Below are 12612 nucleotides of genomic sequence, written 5' to 3' on the forward strand. Positions count from 1 at the left end.
CCTCCTCTTCTTCTTCTGGGATGACGTCAGCGTCATTTGTTCCGGGCTTGCCCGCCGCACCACCACCAGACTCCGGACGAGGCAGGGGCCAAGTGCAGGACCGTGGCCTCTTCTGGGGCTCGAAATCGGGATCTATTTCAACGTGCAAGAAGGGGGGCGGCTCATCACGGTGCGACGACGCCTCCTCGGCCATGTTAAGCGCAATATCTCGGTCGTTGCTGCACTACAAAGGGTTAGGAAATCACGCAGGTCGCCGCATTCCATCAATGTTGTCGGTCGGTCGGCTCCGTTAACAATTTCTACTATGCGCGATTTTGCGAATAGCCCAACAGGCGGGCCAGCAGCACGTGTGTCTGTCCTCTCGCTCGCAGACAAACGGGGTCGGGATGACCGGCTGCATCAACAACACAATAATATTGCTGCCATTCCCAGCGCACAGCCCACCACACCCCCGCGGTGGAAATACATGATGGCAATTTGGCCAAATGTGGAGTTTAAGGAAGAGTCACAGCGGCAGCGAGTCTTGGAGGAATCCGCACAGCGTTCCTTCACAAGCGCCCGTCCTGAAGCGCGATCGTGCGAGTGCGACATGCATGCCCAAAAAATATCTCTATATTAATGATTACAACATCAGTGTCACCACATCAGCTTATTAATCACTCCGTATATCCCGCTTCCATCTTGACCGTTTCCTTTCCTTATCAGCCGTGCAGTGCGCTGCTGCTGCTGCTGTCTGGAGGAGACCATCAAGGCGGAGCGGGGAGCTTCAGGCGTCAATATTATTATAGGCCCCGCTCCTGCCTGCTGCTGCTGCTGGAGAGAAGTGCGTCTCTGTCGAAGAAGCTCATCAAAAGCCGTCTCTCCGAGCTAAAAGCACGCATTCTGGCAGCTCATCTCTCGCATCTTCTTCAGTAGTCCAGCAGCATGGCAGCGCCTGTGGCCATGGGCCAGCCCAGCAGTCTGCTCAAACACTTCATTCAATCTATTGCGCTGCGCTGCCTGCTGTGGTGGCGCAACGCTCCGCGTCCAAAGTGGAGAGAGGAGGACCTGCCCACCGCCCACCGCCCACCGCCCCACCCCCAGCAGAAATTAAAGCGACAGCATGGACGATATGTCGCCTGACAGCAACTACTTAAACTCGGAGATGGGCAGTATTTTAAATACGTATTTCAAATACATTTGGGTATTTTGTAATTTGTATTTGGCTGGACCGAGAAAAATAAGATGTAATTTGTATCAAGATACTTTCAGACCTTGTATTTTGTGTATTTTAAATACATAAAATACTTTTTTCTTTAATTTTATGTCATTTTATTCTCAAATTGACACATTCTTACCATTGACACAGGTTTAAACTGTGGAGAAAAAAAAATGTGACATGTCACTTCTACTCTACCTCTGATTGGCTTACCATCAGAACAAACTCAACCACAAATCAGACTGAGGCAGAGTAGGGTGGGTCTTGAGTCAGAAATTCACATCACTTCTTCGTCTAGTATGAAGCCTTGTATTGGTGGAAATTCCCCCAGAGATAAATTACTAATATAAATTGATTATTAGATATTGCATGCACTGGCCTATCTGCAAATGAAACGGTTTACTGCATATTCAAACCAGTGCATCATATTAGAAAGACACAACTAATTATCTTCTTAATTAAAATTGGCAAAGTGGGTGGCAGTGTGTGTGGCCATGATTGTGATGTCATCAGTGATGTCACTCAATAAATTGTGATGTCATCAGTGATGTCACTCGAGCCACTGATTGCTAACTGTGATGTCACTCAGGCAGTTGTGATGTCATCAGTGATGTCACTCGAGCAACTCTGATGTAGTATGAGCCGATGGCGCACATTTGCACGATCGCACCAAGGTGGGTGGGCGGTGTCTGTCTGCCTGTCAGTCATGATTTTGGGAGCCTGTGGAGCCGGCGATTTCCATAACTGCAGCCATGGCACATCATATCCAGGGATACTGTTATGATGTCAGATATCTAGGGCTAACATGGTCAAAGTTCAAAAACTTGAGGTTAACATGTAGAAATGCTGCCTGTAAGTCAAAAGCCCTCACAGAAGGTTATTAACAGCTGAAGTGAGGGAAGAGGGTACACAAAGGAGAATACTGTCACAGACGACTAAAAGAGGATTTACCATCTAAGGAAACCAGAACATTTCACATTTGAGAAGCTGGAATCAGAGAATTAGCACATTTTCCTTACAGAAATGGCTCAAAATGATGAATAGATGATCAAAATAGGGAATTAATGTAATATTTGGCAATTAATTGATGGATTGACTAATTGTTGCAGTTCTTTATCAGTTTTTATAAAATGTATTTTTATGTATTTTCAAAATACAAAATACGTATTTGTATCTCAAATACATTTTTCAGACCAGTATTTTGTATTTGTATTGTGATACATTTTTTGAGCAAGTATTTGTAATTTGTATCAAAATCCTTTATGATGTATTTTCGCCCATCTCTGCTTATACTGACATAATAGCCACCCGTTGTGTGCACTTTTTACTGTCATGTCACTATGTCACTTTACCTGATTGCTTGTATACATGCAGCTTATTTATACACGTAGATAACTGTGCAATACCTGAACGAATTGTTTATACATGTAGCTTATTTATATTATTTTAAAGAACTGTATTTAATAACTGCCTATATCAATAACTGTAGGCTATATAATCCATCCATATATACTGTAGACCTACATATCCCTTTCATACACACACTTTCAAAATAGACGCTCTTCCATACACTTATTGTGTATAGTGTAATTGTCCTTTGTGATTCTTCTGTTTTAGCCTGAGCATACTTTTTCCTTTTCTTTTGTGTGAGAGTATATTGAGAGTTAAGCGAACTGGAGCCAATGTCCTTGTATGTACATACTTGGCCAATAAAGCTGATTCTGATAGTGTTAACTGTTTGAGCGTTTTGTGGTATCTATGGAATGGCCAGGAATGATACAAGTATAGCATCATTACAGTGGGGTGTTACGTTGTTGCAAACAAGTTGCAACAGAGTTTACTGTAACTTCAGGTGCGTTCGGAAATAGCCACTCCGAGCGCCAGAGCGCACACTGACTGGACCATGGGGAGTCATGTAGATCCGCGCTCTCATTTCAGTGTGGAGCGTCAGTGGATTTATGAACGCACCCTGGCTATATTAAACTTGAGCTCCTTCCCGCTATTCAGTTGTTGGGGGGGAAAAAGTAACGCGCTAAAATGGGAAAGATCAGTAGGTTAACTTATTTTGTGTTTTAAAGGGTTTGAATTCCATGGATCACAATACTCACAAATTGTACTAATTAAATCTACATTATGGATTATTGACACTTGTTGGGACAGGAGATAAACTCTTAAGTAGCCTACTTCTCACACATTTTGCTATAAAGTTATTATTTTAATAAAGGCAGACGAGTTCTCATTGGCAACAAACTAAATATAAATCAACTCTTGAATTGATTTGGCCTCATTTATCACACTAGATACACAGGGGGGAATGAATCACGCTGGAAACAAATACCTCGATCGCCTTTCTGTGCGTTGAGTGAGATTCCAGTGCCTGGTCATATGCCAGACAAATTAAAATACCCGGTGTTATCGTGCCATGCATCTGTGAAATGTTCTAAGATAAATATTCCACAAAAACATTTACATAAATAATCAGAAATAGAGACCCAACCATTCTGTTGCCACTGTATTCAGATTTGACAGTGTGAGAATCATAACACACCTTTAAATACATCATACTTCACAACACATCTCAATAGAGATAGCTTAAAATAGCTCTTCAATTTCTCATAAAAGTCCTTTGGAATTCCATTTCCAAAAGTCCACCAAGTCATTCCCATGGGATAAACAAAAGTAAATATTGGACCGTTACAATAATACAGGGTTGAGAGAAATGATGACACCCCCCCCCCCCAAAGGGTGGTCTTAAAATGATCTGTACACACTATGTAAAGTGCAATGGCAGAATAAAATGATAAAAGGCTTTACTAAGTCAATAAATACTTGGCAGGGAGTCTGTACAAGGTGTTGGATAGTGCTGCTTGGTTTGTGCGGTCCCAGCTGGATGAGATCAGAGTAAGATCAGAGTAGGAGTAGTGTTGTCTTGGCTGGTGTTGGCAGAGACTTGTGGAGTAACGGGCCTATACAGCCCCGTGACCTTTCCAAATGTTACACCTGTGATTTGCTGCTTCTGTCCCCCTCCAGCCAGTACTGCTCTGTCTGCATCTCTGTCAGACGGGACACTGTCCTCTGGAAGGCAAACACCTCCTCTTCTCCAGTGAAGATGGACAGACCGCTGGCTGTGTCCTGTTAAAACAACAGTGTTAGAATTAGGCCGAATTAGACTACCGGTATATATATATATGTATAGAAATGCGTTGTCTTTTTAATAATACATTTTCTATAAAAGTCAAATCCTGGAGTGTGTGGTCCCTCCCTGAAAATGCTCTGAAGTATATGGGATACATTCCTTCTCTCTCATCATGTATGTATGTGTATATATATATATATATATATATTGAATAAGAAATAAATAAACACTAGACTAAAAGTCCAGCGGACCGCACAAACTCCTCAGACTTGGACCAACTTTTCACGTGGCATTTATTTGCAACAGATCAAATAAATAAATGCCACGTGAAAAGTTGGTCCAAGTCTGAGGAGTTTGTGCGGTCCGCTGGACTTTTAGTCTAGTGTTTATTTATTTCTTATTCAGTGTAATCGTTCTTGCTGTGACCAGCACCTCCCGCTCTGGATGTGCACGAGTGTTCTACTATTGAGATATATATATATATATATATATATATATATATATATATATATATATATATATATATATATATATACACCTATACATATACCTATACATACATATATGCGCACACGCACACACACATATATATATATATATATGCATACATATACAGTATATACATATAACTAAGGAGTTCAAATCAACAGAAAAGGCCTGATTTATTTTCAGTCCTGTGCTGCACGTTCTACTGACTGACAGTCAACAACTTGAGCCACATTTTCCACCTCCAAGTACGCAGCAAAGGTTTAGCTGAGAGAAGCCCTTACTTACCCTTTTCAGCCCCAGGTCGTCCATGAGGATGTGACTGTCCTCATGTTCGTGATCGTCACCGTGCACAAAGATGTCCTCCAGTGGATGATCTGCCAGAATCACCACCCGCACCTCAATCAAGACAAGATGAACCGTTAACATGCAGAAACACCACCAAAATGCTGTTACTTCATATCCGTCCAGTGTGTCTTAAAGCAGACATGAGGCATTTGTCGTGCTATTTCTTTGGGTAGCCTAAAGAAAAGCCCAAGTATGCACTTGGCTGTTATTGTATTCCCAGATTTACTGGTTAGAGTTAGACAGTGTCATCCTATTATAAAAGGGAGCATGTGGGCAATGTTTCTCTGTTCACATTTTTGTCCCACTGATGATGTCATCAGTGATGTCATAAATCACTGATGATGATGGCATAAGTGATGTCATGTCACTTGAGCAATTGAGGTAAATGTTGATCTCAGAGAGGGAGACATTGCGCGCACGGGCCAATAGGGCAGGCAAGGCCACGCAGCAGCCGAGCTGCAGGGCAGGCAAGCCCGCGCAGCGGGCGAGCCTAGGAATCGAGCGCGCAAGATGCCCCCATTCTCTCCCCAATTGTACTTGGCCAATTTCCCCCTGCTGCCCGGGTCGCTGCTCCACCCTCTGCTGATCTGGGGAGAGCCGTAGACTAGCACCATGCTTCCTCCGACACATGCGCAGTTGCCAACCGCTTCTTTTCCCCTGACAGCGGGGAGCTTCACCGGCAGGACGTAGCACGTGGGAGGATCACACTATTCATCCCTTCCGCCCCGACCAGGCGCCACAACCGACCAGAGGCGGCGCTAGTGCAGCGACCAGGACACATACCCCTAATCCAGCTTCCCACCCGCAGACACAGCCAATCGTGCCCGATATGGACGCCCGACCAAGCCGGAAGCTAACACGGGGGTGCGAACCTGCGACCCTCGTGTTGGTAAGCAGTGGATCTACTGCTACACTACCCGACACCCCATAATGTTATTTTTTAATTGTAGTGCATCTTATTAATCCATAAAGCTCTATGTAGGTGTCAGGCTGCATGTACCTTATGGTCATAAAGCTCTATGTAGGTGTCAGGCTGCGTGTACCTTATGGTCATAAAGCTCTATGTAGGTGTCAGGCTGTGTGTACCTTATGGTCATAAAGCTCTATGTAGGTGTCAGGCTGCGTGTACCTTATGAATCCATAAAGCTCTATGTAGGTGTCAGGCTGCGTGTACCTTATGAATCCATAAAGCTCTATGTAGGTGTCAGGCTGCGTGTACCTTATGAATCCATAAAGCTCTATGTAGGTATCAGGCTGCGTGTACCTTATGAATCCATAAAGCTCTATGTAGGTGTCAGGCTGCGTGTACCTTATGAATCCATAAAGCTCTATGTAGGTGTCAGGCTGCGTGTACCTTATGAATCCATAAAGCTCTATGTAGGTGTCAGGCTGCGTGTACCTTATGGTCATAAAGCTCCATGTAGGTGTCAGGCTGCGTGTACCTTATGAATCCATAAAGCTCTATGTAGGTGTCAGGCTGCGTGTACCTTATGAATCCATAAAGCTCTATGTAGGTGTCAGGCTGCGTGTACCTTATGGTCATAGAGGGCATCTATAAGCGTTATGAGGCGCCTGGCTTGAGTCTTCTTGTGGAGCGTGAGCAGAGGAATGTGTCGAATAAAGATGGTGTCAAACAGCCTGGACATCTCCAGGTAGTCACTGGCCCCTAGAGGCTGAAACGGCACATCAGGCAATTATCACAATTATTATCTCCGCTCCATTCAACTAGGTGTCACCAGTACCACGGCTCGTAGTTATCAAGAATAGGAAAGAATAACTTTAATTTCCCCCGGGATGGAACCGTAGTTGTCGTGGCCAGCAGCTGAATGACAAACAGTAAAAGCCAAACCAACACAAGATAAACATGTCAAGGTGGGAACACATGAATATAAACATATTAACACATTGACTGCCAGACGTTTTTTTTTGCTGTAGGTAGCTTCTGCCAAGCCGTTTTTTGAGGATTATGGCTCATTTTATAAGAGCCGAGGATTCGTTTCAGCTTGGAGTTTGTGAACATACAATATCTCAAAAGTACTAATAGAATGTGTACTTTCTCTGTCTAAAAGAGTTAGTTTGTAGAGTTAGTAGTTATGTAAGCATTAGCAGTTGAATACAGCATGGTTTTAGCGTGAAAAAGAATATTCAGAGATAAACGGCTTTTTGTGAAATTGGATGGAACGGTCACTTTAACCATTCATTTTTGGCTCTCTCTCTCTCTCTCTCCCTCCCCCTCTCGCTCTCTCTCTCTCTCTCCCTCCCTCTCGCTCTCCCTCCCTCTCTCTCTCTCTCTCTCTCTCTCTCTCTCTCTCTCTCCCTCCCTCTCGAGTTGCTTCAACTCCGCCCTCCGTGGGCGGACAAGCTTGTCACCAGTCAGTGCTTTGCTGCTCTCCTGTGCCTGCATGTCTGGGCCGCTGTTTGAGGAAGTCGGGATGGACTCGCTCGTTTGGAGTTTTGGTTGAGAGAAGCTTTTGCGATTCTGGTCATATTTATGCTGCGTGTTTCAAAGTGTGTTCCTCCACCTGTAATCTATCACCCGATCATAGTAGATCGGCTGAATCTATTATGTAAATTTGCAATCCCGCATCGCCAGCAATCAGCGCGAAAAGGAGAATGGCTGGGCTGAGAATGGCTTGACAAGTTAAAAAAATGCTTTCCTTTCTCTAGCCAGGAGAGCACTGTTGCCACTTAGTGGGTCGGTGGAATGGGTTGTAAACGTTCGGTGGCTCCAATAATTATATAAGAGATGTAAAAGGCTTAGATGCACAACCCACCGTCAAAAAAAAAAAATCGATGCCAAAAACGTGTAAACACGTTGTTGGCAGGGAACAGCTGGATTCTGAAAACGTGTTCATACGTTGTTGGCAGTGAATGTGTTAAGAGTAGGATTTATGATCTAGAATCACACGACGACGACTATATTGGCTAACGTTACAGTACACGTTTCGTTTCCATGTGATTTTTTTTTTATCTGATCTGCGATGACACTGATGACAGCCGGAGTGCCGAAAGCCTTTTTGTCTATCGTGAAATAATTGATGCTTAAAAATATTTCCTTCCGTCTCCGCTGCCTGTGATAAGGACGGGACCTTAGGTCATCTTTTCTGGTCTTGCCCCAAACCCAAAAATGTCTGGGATGGTATTTTTCAGTTGTACAGTGACGTATACAGTACAGAGCTAAGTCCAGATGGTCTTGATCTGATACCGGGCTGCTCCAACCACTCTTTTGACTCTTCCTTCAGCTTTACAACAACGAGCCCTCATGTTCTGTATGGTCATAGCAAAGAGGGTTATCCTGAGAGAGTGGAAATCACTTTCCCCTCCTGGACTTTCCTCGACCCCACCTGGACTTGGTTCTATTGTCTATCTGTGGACATTTCCGTAATTGTACGGACTGAGATGCATATGAGCACCATTCTGTCAGCTGGAAGTACGGTAGTTGTTTTTTGTGTGCTTTTGTTTACCGTGTTAAATTAAAATATGCTATAAATAAAATGCATAATATACACATCCTTTCCAAAAAATTTGAATGTCATGGAAATACCATGGACGACCGTGGGTTTCAGCGGATTGTCAAGCAAAGACGATTCCAAAATTTGGCAGAGATTCAGAGGGAGTGGACTGAGGCTGGAGTCAGTCATAACTGAGAAGTAACTGCTGATTTTCTTCACACTATTCTAATTTCTTGAAATGCTGTTTTGGGGGTTTTCTGGAGCTGTAGGCCAAAATTATGAAAAATGCAACAAATAAAGGCTAGAAATATTTCACTTTGTGTGTAATGAATCTATAATCTATGAAAGTGTCACTTTTTGAAAGGAATTATGGAAAAAAAAAACTTTTCCATGATATACAATTTTTTTGGAAAGGATCTGTATATGAACGCGATTCCATTCTTTCTCATTAATGGACATTTCATACAGAGATAATGCACTGAATACTGTGAGCGCAGTGGCCCACGTACACACTGGGAGCAATGTGAACAAAGTCTGATGGGTGTCCTCGTCAGTAATCAGATGCTAAAAATATATTGCCAATAAAGCAATAAAATGTAACAGTAAATATAAAAATGTACATCAGCAATCTCACTCCTTTAAAGGAGTTGTGTTACACCCCCCCCCCCCCCCCCCCCCACCGGCTACATTACACATGTAAACCTATGCTACCAGTAATACTCAACCCGAGGCTCTAGAGCAGTGCTTTTTTGTTTTTTTCCATTTTTTATCCCCCATTAGTGCTAACTTAATTTTATTTATCCTGGTTGCTACTCCACCCTCTGCCGATCTGGGGAGAGCCGAAATTGGCTCCATGCTTCCTCCGAGACATGGGCAGTTAGCCAGCCGCTTCTTTTCACCTGACAGAGGAAGCTTCACCGGTAGGACATAGCACGACGTGGGAGGTTCACGCTTTTCCAACCAGTTCCCCTCCCTCTGAACAGGCGCCCTTAACGACCAGAGGAGGAACCACATTAGCAACCAGGATATTGCATGTTTTTGTCAAATTGTCATAGCAAATTGTTTACAAAAGAGCTGATTTTCAAAGTACCTTGAGGATTTTTCAAGTTGTGAATTAATTTCTCTCTTGATTACAAAGGTGGAAAATACAACTGTTTTTAACGGGGTGTTTACTGATTAAATGTTTAAGCTCCCCACAAATGCAGTTTTTTTTTAAATATATATAACCAATTGCAAATTAATACAATTACCAAACAGATAAAAAGTAGATTATATTGAAATGTTATTTTAGATTTAGAATGTAAATTTTCTATAAAACAAAATACATTTTAATGTAATTTAACGTTTATTTTTGGCCCTCGGCCCTCCACCCAGATTGAGTTTTGGCCCTTCATGGGAAAGAATTTGGGCACCCCTGCTCTAGAGCAGTGATACTCAACTTGCGGCCCGCGGGCGGCCCCTGTGTGGCCCGCGATGGAATTGCAAATTATTATTTCTTTTTTTTTTTTACAGTACACCTGAACGCAACATGCAAGATACCCGCTGAATAAGTGTCCAAATGTTCATGTCATTCTGGCCAATACTCCACTTCTGTTATAGCATTTCAGTCTGGAATATGGAATATCTTTCAATAATCTATGATTTAGCTGCTAAATTGTCAAATACCGCCGTCTGCTTGCTACCCAGGCACTTATGTATGTACTTAACCTAACTAACTTAACTAACTATACGGTGTGTACAAGATTGTCAGACTAAACCCTGGCTGACACCCCAAAAACCTACAATCTGCTACAGAAAAATGTATATTGTTTGTTTATTAACATTTCACGAAAGTGGCCCCCGGGGAAAGCAAGCTGAGTATCCCTGCTCTAGAGCCAGATGCGGCGCCTTTATGGGTAGTTGTGGCTCTTTTAAGTCCTACTTAAATAAATAAAAATCGAATATTAAATTAAATCGAATATTAAATTAATGATTTCGGGTCTTGCAAAGCTTTTGTTTTTGTCAAGTGTGGCTCCTGAGTAATGGCAAGGTTCAATCATCATACAATCTTCTTCTTTTTAGTTTATAAATTGGCTAAGTGGGTGGTGTCACAATTGTGATGTCATCAGTGATGATGTCATCAGTATATTTCACTATAGCTTGCTGTCGACCACGTGATTCGGATGACGTCTGCGTGACGTCTGAGGGCCAGCTCTCCCAGAGCTACTATGGAGAATGGAGGAAGGAGAGTACGCAAGAGGGTTGGATGCTGCTCTACGCTGCAGGTATCGGCAGAAGATTGCAAGAAGTCATTTTTCCAGCAACTTGTCCGATTTTGCTAGTGCTTTCCTATGTAGCTTTCTACTGGTTATCCCCACAGCATGATCACGTGGTTTGCAAACTAGCCAATGGTCAACGGTCTCGCCGCCCTGGTCGCCATCTTGATGCGACGTCGCCTGAAAACAACATATAAAAGGGCTGAGACTAGAGTCCGCACACCGCTAGATGCTGCTCCCAAAATGTATTCAGTTACCACAAGCGTGTGACGTTTCGGCGCAAAGCCCTTCCTCAGACATGAGACAAGTGCAAAGACACACCCCTCAAATACCCTCGCAGGGGTCACCTGACCGATCATGTGATACATACAATAAATATATAATTCAACCAGTGTACACGATACCGGCAATGTCAGAACATGAATATCACATAAACGGAAGCATCAGGTGTAAACCGCCGTAATAAAATGCAATATGAAGAAGCAAGTATAATTTGGCTATTAAGGGTCACCTCTACTACTCTGAAATTGTGGTAGTATGAAATAATGTAAAGATACCACAGCGATGGACAAAATGGTGTATGACCCACACAATGTTATCAAGTCTAATGTATTATATCATATACAACATTAATGGAGAAATAATACATAAATGGATAAATACCCAATACAAAGATGACTCAAAAACAGAGGTTCATTTTTCATAATAGACCTTATTCGCTAACCCCGGACAGCGCCATATTGTTGACATACCGTCCTGCAGCTGACAACTATAGTAACGGCCTTATTGTCGTTTCTGTTCCATTACAAAATAGCGATAGTGATGACAGCAATAAAAAACCCAGAGTTGTTGTTTGTCTGCTGCCGTTAATGCCTGTAATAATAAACAAAAGAAAAAACGAGGTGAACAGACTTTGCTGTGAGGAGCTGTCAGAAAGTTTCACCTGTCTCTCCCAACTATCCACACATCTCCTGTGCTGCTGACGTATCCTCAGTCTCGCTCTCTTCACGTCTGTGGACGGTAGAGATAGAAACAAACCATGCAGGGACTTTATTGCTGTCATTACTACAGCCGTGCGTAACGCAGGTCACCATCCGAACACAATTGGAACGATACAGGTAACGCTAACTGCGGCTAGCTTCCTATAAACTCTGCTCTTACACAGGCTGTCACTTAAAGCGGCTGGGCTATGTCAACAACATGGCGGCAGCGGGCGTGCCCGTACGTGAGTGACGTCAATCGAATAAGGTCTATAATGTGAACATTACAGAGGGCATAATAAGATGAACACACATAAGCACACCCACCCTGGTAGGTGGAGAAGAAAATGGACTACAGGAATGGACGTAAATCAAAGTCTTCGTTCAGCCCTTTTGGGGCCAGAGTGTCCAGGGTGAAAATCCAGAAGGCCTCTCTTTTAAGTCACAGAGAGTTGACGTCACCTCCACGTACAAGATGTTTGACAAGTTTTAAGTCCAAATATCTGAGAGAAGAAACATTATGGGAAGCTTGTGTGAAGTGAACAGCCACTGCACTTCTGACGTCATGGCTACGAATGTTGGATCCATGTCCAGATATAGGTATCTATGTATCACATGATCGGTCAGGTGACCCCTGCGAGGGCATTTGATCGGTGCGTCTTTGCTCTTGTCTCATGTTTGAGGAAGGGCTTTGCCCCGAAACGTCACACGCTTGTGGCGACTGAATAATGTCTCAGACTATTTTCATGACTACTTC

The 12612-nt window shown here is 43.2% G+C and overlaps 1 protein-coding gene across 3 annotated transcripts in view; it reads right to left on the reverse strand.

Moving 5' to 3' along the window:
• Window positions 1-3833: 3833 nt before the first annotated feature.
• Window positions 3834-12612, reverse strand: part of afg1la (AFG1 like ATPase a) — a gene marked incomplete at its 5' end in the record, with an annotated part of 28924 nt that continues 20145 nt past the window's right edge. For 2 of the 3 annotated variants that reach the window (XM_083633864.1, XM_083633866.1), the window contains 3 exons: window positions 3834-4330; window positions 5109-5219; window positions 6701-6841. In XM_083633864.1, coding sequence (XP_083489990.1) covers window positions 4193-4330; window positions 5109-5219; window positions 6701-6841 — 390 coding nt within the window. In that variant the 3' untranslated portion in view covers window positions 3834-4192. The remainder of the gene's footprint in view (window positions 4331-5108; window positions 5220-6700; window positions 6842-12612) is intronic. The other variant, XM_083633865.1, reaches the window with a different exon arrangement.

Source organism: Poromitra crassiceps, assembly GCF_964638095.1.
Source record: "Poromitra crassiceps genome assembly, chromosome: 3".
Taxonomy (NCBI): Eukaryota; Metazoa; Chordata; class Actinopteri; order Beryciformes; family Melamphaidae; genus Poromitra; species Poromitra crassiceps.